The sequence below is a fragment of the Chrysochloris asiatica genome, unplaced genomic scaffold (assembly GCF_000296735.1).
Source record: "Chrysochloris asiatica unplaced genomic scaffold, ChrAsi1.0 scaffold00071, whole genome shotgun sequence".
Taxonomy (NCBI): domain Eukaryota; kingdom Metazoa; phylum Chordata; class Mammalia; order Afrosoricida; family Chrysochloridae; genus Chrysochloris; species Chrysochloris asiatica.
Window position 1 is genome coordinate 5,015,074 of NW_006408589.1, and position 16,264 is coordinate 5,031,337.

The window sequence follows — 16,264 nt, forward strand, 5'->3', positions numbered from 1 at the left end:
TGGTTCAAACTCACTAGCTGCTTCTTGGAAACCCTATACAGGGTTGCTATGGGTCGGAATCGACTCGACGGCACTTAACAACAACAAGGCATAAACACTTTGCTATATACATTCTTTCATTTGGATCTAGTGTATTTTACTTACACATTATAGTGATTACTTTCCACAACAGCCCTATGGAGTGGTTTATTAGGATCCTTATGTTCAGGTCAGGAGATTGAGGCATGAAGAGGTTAGGGACCTGGACTTGAAGCTACACAGCCAGAAAATAACAGAGCCCGGAACACTCTGTAGGGATACAATAACCTGTTGCTGTGGATTCCCGCTCATGGCAACCCCATGTTACAGAACAGAACAGCTCATAGGGTTTTCCTGGCTGCCATCTTTATGGAAGCCGACTGACTTCAGGCCTCTGTCCTGTAGCACTGCCGGGTGGATTCTCCCAACCTTCAGGTTAATGGACTAGGGTAAACTGTTAGCCCCACCAAGGAAGGGCTTAATCCAAAGGGTCTTGACTTTCTGATTATGCTCACAGACCTCTTCCTCAACATTTCCAACTTCTCTCTTTTCAAATTCAATTGTCTGTGATTCCAGCCTCTGTGGCACCCACCCACAAATCAAGGTAGAAAGAAACACACAATCACATTTCTGAAAATCAGCCTTTTAATCTATTTGAATTCACTGAGTGTGGAGAAAGTACTAAGACATTTTTTTTCCCCCTTTGAGACTTTGTTTATAAGAATAATACAGGTCAGAGGTGTCTCTTCCATAGGAAACTGACATCCCCTATGTCCTCAGAGTTTAAGAAGAAAAACAACACATAAACGGAGAGTTTCAATTCATGGGCATGCCACACATTCCCCCACCCCAGCCCTCCCTGCCCCACCCTTTGCAGGCGTACTTACTCACACACAAAACATAGGACTCCATTCTGTACCGGGGAAGAGAATGTAAAAAAATATCCACCCAAGTGGTCACAGACACCAGAAATAACCGAAGGCAATGAACACTCAACAACATCAGTCAACTCCTATGCAAAAGGGGGAAGCTTCTAATTGGAATTCAGGGTTAACCATTACAAATGGCACAGTTTTGAGCTATCCAGAGAGATCACTTAAAAAAATCTGTCCATGGGACACTCCCCTTCATTACAAAAGTATGCAAACAATTTTTATATAAATGGGAACTGGGTGGGTGGCTCCTGGGGCAGGAGGGGGAGCTAAATTTCCCAGGGGGGAATTCCTACTGAGACCACTGCTCCATTGCCTCTCTTTTTTACAACTAAAGGGGAAGGTGAGGGGGGAGCAGCAGGGTAGGGGCCCACCTTGGGGGCGAGTGGGGAGGTCCTGGGGCTGCCCTGGGCCTGGGATCACATTGGTGTATGACCAGCCTGTAGGGGATGCAGGAGCAAGTGGGCCACATCTGGGCTGCAGGGAGGTCCGAGTGCTGGTCCAAAGGTGGACTGGGACCATTTGGTTAATTTTCCCCACCTAAGGCCTTGGGACCAGTGGTGGCTGTCTGGGAGAGACAGGACAATTTGAGGGTCACAAAGAAGCTGGATGTGAGAACATACCAACTGTGTCTAGTTCTCAAAGGTGACTTCCAAGTCACACCCCCCCCACCCCCAGCAGAGAGGTGGGGTGCACCTGGCAGTGGGAACCAGCCCCTCTGCTAAGGGATGCTGCTGCCAAACAGCAAAGGGCTGAGGCACATTGGTGGGGGTGGGGGGGGAGCCCTCAGGGGAACCGGAGGGACAAGGGAATCTGTCAAGTGGGCAGATCTGAGTCTCCACTGCTGCTGCCACACAACAGGACATCTGTTTCTTGGAAGGAAAGGCGTGGGTCGGGGGGTCAAGGACTTGAGGCCTGGGATCTGAGCCGGGCAGGAAGGGATGGAGTAGAGGGGAAGCTTCCATCTATAGTGCCAGCTCAGCTCCCAGGACCTTTCCTGGGAAGTACCATCCTCTGCTGAAGGCACCAAGTGGGGCGGTACCTGTGGGCAGTCTGCTCCACAGTTAAGAGCCCAGAACTGGTGCTTCTAGGGCCAGTTATTGGTTAGCTGCCCAGGGGTGAAACCCACTTTTAGCGTGCCCAAAGGGTGAGGCTACGAGATTGTCAAAGCCTGGCTGAGAGCTGATTGAGGGGGATCCTGGGCTGTGCCCCCAAGAGGAAAGAGCTGCAGTCTTCCTAGGGGTGGTCCTCAATATCCCTGAGCCCTCCTCTTGCCTGACTCTGGTCTTGGAGCTCCCCAGGAAAGGGCACCACAACTTCAGGCAGTGGAATTTTTCTCAAATCAAACATGGGGAAAAGAGGTAGCTACAAAAGCTCGAACCACCCCTCACACCCTCACTGCTTTGGGATGCAACCAGGTTCAGGGCCCAACAGAGGGCAGGGGGCCACAGGGCCGGCCGGGCGTCAGTGCATCTTCCCCAGCTGGATCTTCTTCCAAGCCTCTGAGGCTGTGAAGATGCACGAGTCCAGGATGCCTGCGACAGTGAAGGTCCCTCCGATGATGGCACAGATCTGGAAGAGGGTGGTGGTGGTGGGGTCAGAGGTCAGTGCTGGGGGAATGTACCAGGCCAGGCCCCACCCACATCATGAGATGGTGAGTTCCACAGTGCAGATAATACTATGCTCACCTTGTGGGAACCAACAGGGTCAAGAGCAAACTCAGGGCTCAAGGAACACCCGCTGGATGATAATCTAATGGTAGTCAGAGTAACCAGAAGTCCTGGTGTGACGCTGTAGGATAAGCACTCCATTACCAACTGTAAGGTTGCTGTTGTTAAGTGCTGTCGAGTCAGTTCTGACTCATAGCGACCCTGTATTGGGTTTCTGAGGAGCAGCTGGTGGGCTTGAACTGCTGACCTTTTGGTTCGCAGTCCAGTGCTGATCCTACAGCACCATACCTGGAGTCCTAACTACAAGGTCGGTGGTTTCAAACCCACCAGCCACTCTTTGGAAACCCTATACAGGGTTGCCACTAGTCAGAACCAACTTCATGGCACTTGACAGCACTGACAACAAAAGTAACCATTCATGTTGGCATGCAGGTTAAGGCCTCAGCTGCTTGCGGAGTGGCTGGAACCCACTTGCTGCTCTGCAGGACAAAGCTGTAGCCGTTTATTTCCATACAGACGACAGCCTTGAAAACCCTATGGGTCCGTTCTAGTCTGTCCTATAGTGGCACTGGGACTCAGAAGTCAAAATTCACTTGACAGCGATGTGGTTTTTTTATTTTTATTTTTAAACTAACCATCTTGAGTCAGAAGTATTGCTTTGGGAAATTTTCTTTTTCCTGAATGTAGTTGTTAATTCATTATGCACATTATGAACTAAGATTATGTAACTTTTTATGAACTATTTTTAAATGATGTATGTTTCTCATGCAGTGATAGTGGTTATGTGCCATGGAGTCGCTTCTGACGGTTCCAGCGCATAGCGACTCTTTACAGGATTTCCGAGGCTGTAAATCTTTACGGGAGCAGAAAGCCTCATCTTTCTCCTGCGCAGCAGCTGCTAAGTTTTGAACTGCTGACCTTGTAGTTAGCAGCCCGGCTCATAACCACAACACTACCAGAGCTCCTTTTTTATGCAGTAGAAGTAAAATTTCTTCTTGTAATTCAAATTGGGTGTTATTGAATAAATTAATGCTGAATCACAAAAAAAGCCATCATCAGCAGCCTTAGCTTCTTTAATTACAGTATCCACTTGGTGAATGAGGAAGGAGATTATCAGGCCCATTTCACAGATGAGTACACTGAGAGTTAGGTAACTTACATAAGATCACACAGTAAGTAGCAGAGCTTTGACTTGAACCCAGGTATGTCCTCACCCGAAGCCTCTGGAGTTAACCACTATTTTAAACTGCTCAGATACTTCCAGCCCCATCTCCAGATGTAGGAATGGAGGTTCTGAAAGGTGGTGCCAAGTGTCCAAGGTCATACAGCTTGGAAGTGGTAATGCTAGGGTTTGAACCTGGGTCTGACAGATCCAGGCACAGTGCTGCTTGAGATCTGGGCTGGGCTGAACAGACAGCATTGGCCTGGATGGGCTGGAACTGGAAATAAACCTCCTTGCACTCTTGGAAGCATGGAGCATATCCATGTAAAGATACAAAGAGAGGGATTGTCCAGAGGACAGAAAAGAGCCAAAGGGAAAATGTACTTGTGTGTTTGGGGAGAGGGCTGACAAAGAGTCTTGGAACATATTCTAAGCATCAGACCTTGAGCTAGACACACACACACGCACCCTACCTCCCACCCTCAATGGGTCTGCCCACGGAACTCTTGAGTTTGGCCAGGCAGACAGGTAATAATCGAATAATCCTACTAATAAATTAAAACCAAGGCAAATGCTACAAAGGAGAGAGAGGTCTAAGATTGCTATGAGAGCTTATTAGGACAGGGTTTGTCACAGCACCATTGGCATATGGGAGTCCTGGTGTGGCACTGTGGGTTAATGCACCAGACTGCCAAGCCGTTTGAACTGCAAGGTCAGTAGTTCAAGCTCACCAGCTGCTCCTTGGAAACCCTATACAGGGTCACTATGGGTCAGAATTGACTCAATGGCACTTAACAACAACAACAACATTGGCATATGAATCTTGGTGTGGTGCTGTAGGATAAGAATAGGAAGGCAAGGTTGGTTTGATTCGCCAAATCGGTGCTTCAAACTTACCAGCCAGTTCTCAGACTCTATACAGAGTTGCAATGAGTTAGAACTGAATCGACAGCACATAACAGCAGCAACATTGATATATGAAGGAGCCCTGGTAATGTAGCGGGTTATGAATTGGCCTGCTAACCACAAGGCCAGCAGGCTGAATCTACCAGCCACTCCACGGGAGACAGATGAGGCTTTCTGCTCCTGTAAAGACTTACAACCTCGGAAACCCTATACAGGGTTTCTCTGAGTCTGACTTGATGGCATACCACCACCACCACCACCACCATTGATATATGAAGGAGCCCAGGTGTCTGTAGGATAAATACTGGACTATGCTCTGGTAGTGTAGTGGTTACGAGTTGGACTGCCAACCTCAAGGTTAGCAGTTTGAAACTACCAGCGGTTCCACGGGAGAAAGATGAGGCATTCTACTCCCATAAAGATTTACAGCCTTGGAAACCCTGTGCAGGGTCACTGAGTCGGAACCGACTCTATGGTATTTAACAACAAACAACTACCACAAGGTTGGCAGTTCAAACCCACCAGTTGCTTCACAGGAGAAAGATATGGCTGTTCCTGTAATGATTAACAGCTGCCCAAACCCTAGTACAGGGTAGCTGCTATGAGTCAGAATCGACTTGAGGAGTGGCTGGTGGGTTTGAACGGCTGACTTTGAGGGAGCAGTCCAGTATTTATCCTACAGCACCACACCAGTAGTACACTTCCTTATTGTGACAACCAAAAATGTCTGCAGACGTTGTCAGTTGTCTTCTGGAGGTCAAAATTATCTCCAGTTGGAAACCACTACGTTAGGAGGATGATAATGAATTTCATCTGTCTGAACTTCTCACTTTTTGCCACATCACAATATAATAATAACCAGAACCAGACAGACAATGCTTATACTGCACCTTCTCTGGGCCAGGCAACGTTTGGAGTGCTTTGTCCGTACTTACTCTAGGAATCTTCAAGTCAACCCTAAGCAATTAACCACTAGGTAAGAGCTGATTCCAAGGAGCTCTGATAGTGTAGTGGTTACAAATAGGGCTGCGAACTGCAAGGTCAGCAGTTCAAAACTACCAGCTGTTCCGCGGGAGGAAGATGAGGCTTTCTGCTCAGAAACCCTGTACAGGGTTGTTGTGAGTCGGAACCAACACCACGGCACATAACAACAACAACAGCTGATTCCACCTCATGGCAACTCTGTGTGTGTCAGAGTAGAACTGTGCTCCATGCCGTTTTCCTTTTAAAAATTTATTCATTTTGTTGTTGAGAATAGACACAGCAAAACAAACACCAATTCAACAGTTTCTACATTTAACATTAAATTCAGTGACATGGATTACATTCTTCAAGCTGTACAACCATCTCATTCTCTGTTTCTCAGTGGTTCTTCCTTTGTTGTGGCACTGTAGGATCAGCACTGCAAACCCCAATGTCAGTGGTTCAAACCCACCAGCTGTATAAGCAAACCTTATACAGGGTTGCTATGAGTCGGAACAGAGTAGACGGCACTCAACAACAACAAGGCTCCAGTTGCTGTTGTCAATTTGATCCCATATGCTGTTGTTGTTAAATGCCATAGACTTGGTTCTGACACATAGCGACCCTGAATAGGCATTCTGAGGAGCGGCTGGTGAGCTTGAACCACTGACCTTGAGGTTCAAACTGACCTTGTGGTCCAGCGCATTAACCCACAGTTTTCCAATGCCACACCAAGTGGCCGACCTGGAGTTCAAAACTTCTGCATCTGCTCTCTTAACAATGATACCCTACTGCTTCGCAGGCATGGAACACATACCTAACTGAACCACTAATTTTGTTCTGAAGTTTTCTAAACTCCATTTGAGATGTAGCAAACAAATTTACTCCATGTTTTCTGACCAGGAATTGCTTTCTGGTGTCGTAAAGGAATCAAAATATACAAGAGGGAGGTTGGCAGAGCAAAGATGAAGGTAGTAGAAAATGTAGGGAGGAAAGCAAGAGTCAATGCGTATAGAGGTATATACAGTTAACTGATGGTACATGGAGGGGATCGCAATCATTGTAATGAAACCAAGTATGTGATTTGTAAATGGTAAGAAGGGTTGCAAGGACATTTTACATCTGTTGTACCTACTTCATGCTGTGTGTAAGAACCATTACCACCCATCCACCCTGTGTGCCTAGAACCAGCAGGAGTACTGCCGGCCTGGGAGGGAGATACTGCTTCACTGATGTCCAGGGAAATAACGTGTCCGAGGGCACAAAATGAGTATGTGGCAAAGCCAAGGAATCAAGTGTACACACTGCTGGGGCTCTCATCCATACCCTTGCACCACATTTAAGGGACACTGAGGTGCCCATGGAGTCCCTGGGTGGTACAAAAGGCTAACATGCTAAGCGGCTAACACAAAGATTGAAGGTTTTAGTCCATTCAGAAGCAGAAAAATAAAGGCCTGGCCCCCTGCTTCTGAAAAATCACCACAGGCAGTCTTATAGAGCACAGCTCTAGTCTGACACACCTGGGTCACCGTGAGTCAGAGTCAACTGGACAGCAGCTGGCGTTTTAGAGACCCTGGGTGGTGTAAATAGCTGACATGCTCAGTGGCTAACAGGAAGGTTGGAGGCAATCTACACGGTGATCTGCTTCTGAAAAATCAGCCATTACAAACCCTAGCATGCACAGTTGGACTCTGATTCACATAGGGTCGCCATGAGTTGGAATCGATTTAATGGCAACTGTTTAAATGAGTACAGGACCTAGAAGTCAAAAGTGCAGCAGCGCAAGGGGTCTGTTAACAGTCGTGGCGGCATCCAGTATCTCTGGGCACATGGCAAGTCATTGGGCACACAATTGCTGAGGACTCTGGGAGATGGGCCCACTGGTGCCAAATGGTGGGAGGCCAGGAGACACCGTGAAGGCAAGAGGGAAGTGTGAATCAAGTTGGAATTTATTTTTAAAATGATATTTCCAAGAGATGAGCTAAGCAGGGCCCAAGACAGACAGAGCAGGTCTGTATGGAGGGGTTTTAAGTGGAGCAGCTGGCGGTCCAGTAATAACAGCCCGAGCAACCGGAGCACCTCTCCAGGGAGTGAAGAGGATGGAGGACGCTGGGGGGGATTATTATTAAGTGTTTTAAGCTGGCAAGGCCTTTTCCTGCCAGTCTCAAAGCATGACGCACGGGCACTTTTCAGGGACGATGACGGCAGGGAAGCTGCTTTTATTTCGGTAGAGTGGATCAGATGATGGGAGACTTTATACCACAAAATGCTTTTAGACCTTGCATCAGAGGGTAGGAAAATATGACTTAAGTGTGGTGGAGCAAAAAATAAAAAATCACCCCCCCCCACTCCCAATACACACACATCTGTATTCATATACACACACTTTGGAACCCGAGAACCTATGACTCACAAACACCGGGCACCTAGTCTGAAGCCACCTTTTACTGGGGTTGGCCCACAGCAGAGGGAGACAACCATGCATTGAGGTACAAAAGAAAACACAGCCTGGGGGGAAACTGAGGCCTTCAGAGCACGGACGCTCCTAAGCCACTGGCCCAAAGTCACAGAGTGAGTTTCTGTAGGTCTCAAGGTTGAGGGGAAAGCCCTTTGGTGTGTTATCTAGTAATATTTTCAAACTCATCCTCTTATGACTCTGCAACTAACGAAGGGGAAATTCTAGAACATTCTAGGAGGTCCTTCAAAAGCTCAGAGAAATGGCTGCCATGGGTCCTCTGACATGCTCACATCAAGGGTGGTGACTATTGAGCTCCTAGGATTACACAGTAACCCCCAGTACCAGGGTTTAGTCTACTCTACTTGTCCAAGGCAGCCTTCTGTCATGGTGCCCCTCATTGTGAGGCAGCACAGTGCCTGCGTCTGAAACATTCAGGAAATGTAATCCCAAGACTTCACCAGATGGCATCTTTGCCTTTGGATTTAGAACCTACACTCTTGGTGGGAGATAAGCAGCTTCGTCCCGTGATGATTTCTTGGTTGAACGAACCAGTTAAGACTTTCCAAGGCTGAGAGGAATGCTGAATGGGTCTCAAGGACAGACTGGAGAAAGGAATGAAAACAAAGCAACCCACTGCCATGACCCTGAATTCTCACAGTATGTTACTCTTCACAGAATCCTTGGGTGTTACAAACTGGTTAACACATTTGGCTGCTAACCAAACAGATAGATGTTGAGTCTACCTAGAGGTTCCTCAGAAGAAAGGTCTGGTAATTTATTTCTGAAATATCAGCTACTGAAAACTCTATTAATTACATTTCTCCTCTGACATACATGAGGACACCATGAGTTGGAAGAGCAAATGGATTTTGGTTGCTTTTCACACAGAAGAATTGGCTGGGAATCTATGGGGATGCAGAGGGCAAGGGAAGGAGGTACGTCCTTTCTTGGCATCCTTGACCATGTATAGCAAGAAATGCATTCTCCAGATGGGTTTTTGTTGTTGTTAAGTACTGTGGCATCGGTTCCAACTCATAGTGACCCTGCACAGGGTTTCCGAGTCTATAAATCTGTACGGGAGCAGAACGCCTTATCTTTCTCCTGCGGAACCACCGGAATTGCTGGTAGTTTCAAACTGCTGACCTTGCGGTTGACAGCCCGACTCATAACCACTATGCTACCAGAGGTAGCTGAAGTCTAAACAGGATATTGCCTTAGGTGAGCATCAAGAAGTGTCTCAGATGGAAACCACCCCTCAGAGGGAAAAGCATGTCTGGCTAGAGGTTCGTTCTTTCTTTGGCCAGTCAGGGTAGCTCCTGGCATCTTTCAAAGACTCTATCTCAACTCTACTGATTAAATTCTCTTTTTCCTGACTGTCCAAGGTGGCAATAGCAAAAGAAACCGATGCATATTAGGTCCTCAATACAAGTTTGTTGGCTTGAGTGAGTGAATGAGTGAGAAAGAATAAATGAGTGGATGAATGATGAGCGAATGAATGAATGACTCGGTCAGGAAAGGAGCAGAATTCTCCACCCAAGGCAGACTGCAAAGGTGATTTACAGGGTATCCGCCAGGAGCTTGGGAAAGGCAGTCCAGATTCAAAGGGCAGGTGTGGAGGAGACTCCGGATGGGGACCTTGAGCCGTCGAAGTCCAGCCTGGGCTGGGAAGCCCCCTGGTGCTGTGGAGAGCATCTGGAAGAACTTGGTTTGGAGCCCTCCCACCTGGTGAGCTAGCTGCATCATCCTTGCTCCCTGTGCCTCAGTTTCCTTACCTTTAAAAATGGGAAAACGAATCCCCACCCTGAAGGCTGATGTGGGAACTGAATTGAGTGTCTGGACATACCCTTCAAATGTGTTTCTTTGGTACATCACCACTGCTATGTTCTTATGTCTCCCAGCCAGGTCCCAAGAAATAGGGACAAGCTGGTGGGGACGGGGCAGCAACCTCCCAGAGGGGTGAGGGAGGAGGGCTGAGCCAGGAAGGGCCACCACAGCCCTAGAAATAAGAACAGGGACAGTTCGATATCCAGGCCCCAGTTAGTCTGAGAGAAGCACATTAATTTGCTTTCATCAAAGGGCATCAATAACCCCCCTTTGTTCTTTCATAGTGACTTCCTCCCTGAGCGTCTCAATCTTCTCCTGTGGTTGACATGAGGTCAGCTTGTCTATTTTTAAGAAAGGTGTGTGTGTATGTATGTGTGTGTATTTTCCTTTGTGTTTTAATTATTTCTCTTAATTCTTTACAATATGGAAAGGATGTGAGCTGAATTCCTCAATTCAAACTGTTTTTCCACCAGCACATAATACCTTCCTAATCCATCCCTGCCCCATTTATTTTTCCATAGTATGTGATACAGAAGCACAACACCCACACCAACAGAGAAGGAAGTAAAGGGCTTGAGACTAGAGTCCAGGGTCAAATTCGAGCTCTGTGACCCTCACTGGGAAGCCAGGTTACCTTGCTGAGCCTCAGTTTCTCTTATCTGTGCAATGGGGTCCATGGTGGGGGACAAAGATGACCACTCTCTGCTTGCCTACTGTACCCTAAGTGCCAGGAACTGTTCACTCCCTTTCCTTGCCCAGTCAGCGTTACTTTAAAAGCTGTGGAAAAGATGCAGTATGAGGGAATAAATAATGTATCAGAGTCCCATCAGATGCCTGCGGCAGACAGACTGGAGCCGGGCATGAGAACATCAGGCCTCTTGGTGCCACTGTGGGGGGCAGAGGCGGGGCTGTCTCAGAAGGGAAAGTCTGTTGGGGGGGGTGGTGGGGAGGTCAGTCAGAACCTCCACCCCCTGGCCCAGGGGCCCAGGGGCCCAGGTGCCCAGGTGAGCAGAGTCCTCTCCCTGATATTTGTGCAGTGGCTACAGCTGCAAAATACTTATTCTCCCCTTCTGGGAAAAAACCTCACATTAGTTGAGCACCTACTATGTGCCAGACCTGAGATGGCTCTTCTGCTTTCCCATTCAATCCTTTCAGTTACTAGGGGGAGGAGCAGGAAGTATATGTGGTGATCTCCATTTTACAGACAGGGACAGAGAGAGGGGATGGTTTGTTAAAGAACACACAGCTACCAACTCAGCCTGGGGGACTGGAATCAGGTCTCTGTGGCTCTGTTTTTCATGAAGTCCCTGGGTGGTATAATGGTTAACATTCTCAGCTGTTAACTGAAAGGTTAGTGGTTTGAATTTACCCAGAGGTACCTCAGAAGAAAGGCCTGGTGATCTACCCCCCCCAAAAAAATGTCATTTGAAAATCCTATGGAGTACAGGTCTACTCTGACACATGTGGGGTATCATCATGAGTTGGAATGGACTTGATGGCAATTGGTTATTATTTTTTTTTAAATTAGGTCCCCCTGATTCACTTCCAACCCGAGGATTCCTTTCAGTCCCTGCCTTCACATATAGGTGACTTTTGAAATATTTTCTCAATTAAATTTTACCTACCAAATATCCTGAAGTGTGTAGCCACTACTTGTCAGTGGAGCCTTCAGATTATGATTACAAAGAAAGGTCTGGTAACCTACTTCCAAAAACCAGCCCATGGAAGTCCTATAGATCACAACAGTCTGACCCTTACCATCATGGGGATGGCACAGGACCAGGTAATGTTTCATCCTGTTGTGTATGGGATCACCATCAGTCGGGGGCTGATTCAGTGGCAGCTAACAACTTTCTCAGCTCACACACTTAGTGGATGAAATTATTTCAGTTTTAAATTTGTCAGTGTTTCCTAACCACTCCTCATTGTGGCACTTGCTACCTCTTGTCTATGGCAAATGTTCACAGATGTCCAAACAGATGAGCACAAAGGTAATCAGATACAGGCAGGGAAACTTGCAAACCATCAGCCAACCAGCCCTGAATGGACAGTTTGCATTTTTAAAAAATGGGTATGTGTGTGGTTGTGATTTTAGATTTTATATAATGCATGCTTGCTTCCTGCTGTGATATTCCTGATTTGATGGAATGGAAGTCTACAGATCAAATAATCATTGTGTCTTACTGTCATTGCTTAAACGGTGTTCCCCGCAAAATACAAGGGGGCTTCAGAAAGTTCATGGGAAAATGCTATTATCTTCTCATTCAAAATTTCCACAAACTTTCTGAAGCCCTCTCTTACACGCCAACTTGGCAGGGCCATGATGTTCAGTGGTTTTTGCAGTTATGCAATGATGTAATTTGATGGGCTCGGTCAATCAGTTGTAAGGGGATTAGGGAGGGTTGCAACTTCCTTACTCAGGCTCCAGTCCTGATCCGATGTAAGGGGAGTTTCCCTAGGGTATGACCTACATCATCTTTTCTCAAAGGAGAAAGAAGTGAGTTGAGAAAGAGGGGCCCACTGCCACTGAGAGAGAAGCCAGGAGCAGACTGCTTCTGTGCCCTGTGTCCTGTGGATGCTGAAATCCTCCTATACCCAGGGGAAACTGGCATCTTCCAGAATCTCCAAAGCCTACATGTTGAAGGATAAAAGAACCTTTCCCCAGAACTGACAGAGAAAGCAAGACTTCCCCTAGATCAGGTGTTCTGAATTTGGACTTCAAACCTCTTAAAGGATGAAAGAATGTATTTCTTTTTGTTAACACGCACTCCCCTTCCCTGCCCGTTTATGGTATTTATTATAGCAGTGCTACATAACTATGACATTTAGCAAGGACCCTATGACTTCTGGGGGTTCTGCTGCTGGAATACCCTTGAGAGCCCTTCCTTTGGAAGATGGAGGCTTTCAATCTAGGGCAGTAATGGGGACAGCTGATTCAAGATTGGGGTCAAGTTCCAGCCTTGCCATGCACTAGCTGTATGATCTTGGATGGGTTATTTCATGTCTCTGAGCCTCACTTAATTCATACACAAAACAGGACTGGTATTATCGACCTTGGAGGTTGTTGGGAGAGCTAAAGAAGAGAAACTGTAAAATTACTCAACACATAGCTTTCGTGGCTACTTATTCAAGCAACTGTCCTGGTACATTTCTGAGCACCTGTGTCCAAGCCAGGCTCTCTGCTGGATGCCTGGGACAAGGAGGTGAATCCGAGCTGGGATTTCGTGTAGAGGTGATCCAGAGTTTGGGGGTTGATCTTCCTGGTAAGGACAGTGGTGAGGGTAAGGGTGGTGGTGGTTCAGAAGCAGAATTCTCACCTTGCATGTGGGAGACCTGGGTTCGATTCTTAGCCACCACCCATCCATCAGTTAGCAACACCCACGGCATGTTGCTATGATGCTTAGAAAGGTTCAGCTGAGCTTACAGACTAAGGCAGACTAGGAAGAAAGACCTGGCAATCTCCTGAAAATCAGCTGAGGGAAATCCTATGGCTCACAATGGGTCCAGGCAGCATTTTGCTCTATTGTGAATGGGATCCCCATGGACTAGGGACATACTTGCCAAAACTTACAATAATAAAGGAGAGTGAGGGCAGGGTGGTAGAGAGGAAGGGTGGTGGGTGAGTCATACTGCAGCAGCCCCTCTCATTCCTAGGTTGAGTCTTGAGCAAGAGCCCTGAACACTACTGGGTTAACAGGAGCCACACAATTCCTCAGGAATGCCTGGCTTGGGGTAGAGCTCAAGGGAGCATGCCATTACCCTCTGGCAAATTCTGGAGTGGGTAAAAGCGGTTACAGGCACACAGGCCCAATTTGGTGCTTTGTGACTTCTGGCCATTCCCCCAAAATAACACAGACCACACAAGGAAGGAGATTTGACACCTCCAAAGCCCTCCAATCTGTCACCACTGCCCACTTGAAGGCAAGCTCAAAAAAGGAGTTTTGGCAAATGGCAGGGTGGTGGGATAAATATGAGTGTGGGAGGGGGACACTCGGACAGGGATAACTTGTACGTTGTTACACACAATCTATTTATCCCACTGGTGAGGAGTTTTCTGGTATTAACACACAGCAGAGGTCTGAGTAAAGGGCCCTGGATGGCCAGAGAGGAGAAGCCAGGGCGGCCTGGGGAAGCTTCCCAAAGGAGTAGCTATTCAGACTGTGGATAAACAAGTCCTTTCTAGACACTGAGACCCTGGGGGAACAACCCAGAGTATGACAGGTACTTGAAACTTGGAAGTGCAGCTGGGAAACCCCATCTGCCTCTACCCACCAAACCCCCACCCACTCCTCATTCCAGGCCCACCCTCAGCTGCCTCCCCAGTCCCGCAGCCGTCACACGATGACACCCTGGCCTAAGCCCCCTCTTCAGCACACCCTCTGAGGGGCTATTTGCGGAGGCCTCCATTTGGGGGTCTGGGGCTTTGCACACAAGTGTTTGATTTTAAAAAGAGGAAGAGAAGCCACAGCAGGTGCCTCCACTTCCAGCCCATCCCCACCCCACCCTCTAAGGACTCCCGGGGCCTTTGTGCTGTGTGTACGTGTGTTTGTGTATGAGCGTCATCCCCACATCTGCTGCCCTGTGACAAGGGCCTTTGAAGCGCCACAATGACGCCATCTGCCAGGGACAGCCGGCTGGCTCACTGGGACCTGACCCCTCAGTTGCCGTAGTAACCAAGATGACGGATGTGGAGCCTTCAGAAAAACCACCAGGCTAACCACATAGGGGGGTTTGTAGGCAGTGCAAGCGGTTAACGTGCTAGCTGTTAACTGAAAGGTTGGAGGTTTGAATCCACCCAGAGATGCCTGGGATGAAAGGTCTGGCAATCTGCTTGAAAACAAAGCTGTTATTGGAAAACTGTGAGCACACGGGGTCACCATGAATTGGAGCTGACTTAATGGCAACTGGTTTTGACCATGTAGCGAAAGTTCCCTGCAGTATAGCCCACCAGCTTTGGGTTTCAATGATAGGGCAGAGCAGAGATGGAGGAAAGGCTGGTAGTCAAAGTCAGGAGGAGTAGGAAAAGGAATCATGAAAGGTGTTTGGCCCCTGGGTGAAGAAGGCCTGATCCTTTCCTCGTGACTTCTCGGAACCTCCTGCTTTCAGGCTGATGGGGAGTCAGTGACCCATCGAAGGAGGCCACGTGGTCTTCACCAGACATGCCATGCTGAGACTTCTGCACATACTACTCCCCTTGCTTGGAACCTCATTCCTTCACTCATCCACTAGGGAATGTCTACTTATCCTACTGAGACCCGTCTCAGGGTTCCCTTCTTGGACTCTCCAACAGAAAGGACTGCAACCTCCTCTTTGGACTGCAGTTCCCTTTGTACTCATCATCCTGAGTACAGATGTGTACTCCTTGTCCTGAGATTGGCCAGGTGCATGGGAAATTCTAGCCAACGTTTAATAAATCAATTAAGTCACTTCATTTCTCAGCCATTTGGCAAGGAATTTTAACACCCAGAGCCTCAGCTGCCTACCGTAAAGGGACAAACAGGAAGGGGGACATGGAAGAAGCTTCTGAATCCTACAGTGTGGCATGAGTGTGGCTATTTCTCTGCCATTGTCAATGCCACAGACTCCAAGGTCTCTGAAGAGCAGGCTACACCCGTACAAGGGGGCAGGAAGACATGGATCTGTATCTTGCTATTGTTGTTGAGTCATGGAGACCCCATGCACAAGGGAGCAAACTATTAAGATTCATAGGGTGTTTCACTGGCTGATTTGAGAAAGTAATTGCCAGGCCTTTCTGCCTAGTCTCTTTAGTCTGAAAGTCCCACAGAAACCTGTTCAGTATCCTAACAAGGCGCAAGATTCCACTGACAAATGGGTGGTGGCGGCACATGAGGGGCATAGGCCAGGAATTGAACTCGGGTCTCCCACACTGAAGATTTTGAGAATTCTACCATTGAATTGCCAGTAGCTCATGAACCTGTATCTTAGTTTCTGTCCTATTCTGGGTGAGTAGTAACAGAACCACTGGAACGAGAATCAGAACTGAAGTGTTCTTGGTGTGCTATTCTTGGGGAGAATCACTCACTCACAAGTTTCCTGATTTGGGGGTCAAAGGATCGATTTATGCATCACCTTTCAAAGCAGCTGTACTGATTTCCCCACGCACCAGTTTATGTCCGTGTCCCCCCTATCTCGCACCCTCCCCCCCCAGTTTTCCTAATTGGCAATTTCCTAATTTCTGCCTGTCTGGGAGGGCTGCACTGCCGTCTTCCTGTTTTGAATCTCATGTTTCCACTTCTAATGACCTTGAGCATCTTTTCACTGCCAACGAGATCTCCTCCGGCGGTCAGTCCTTAGTAGTAGCCCACTGTTC

At 47.8% G+C, this 16,264-nt stretch overlaps 1 protein-coding gene across 1 annotated transcript in view; it reads right to left on the reverse strand.

Annotated features, from left to right (window-relative positions):
* Window positions 1–2,414: 2,414 nt before the first annotated feature.
* ERGIC1 (endoplasmic reticulum-golgi intermediate compartment (ERGIC) 1) overlaps window positions 2,415–16,264 on the reverse strand; it is a 154,698-nt gene continuing 140,848 nt past the window's right edge. The window contains 1 exon segment of the mRNA XM_006864845.1: window positions 2,415–2,522. Coding sequence (XP_006864907.1) covers window positions 2,415–2,522 — 108 coding nt within the window.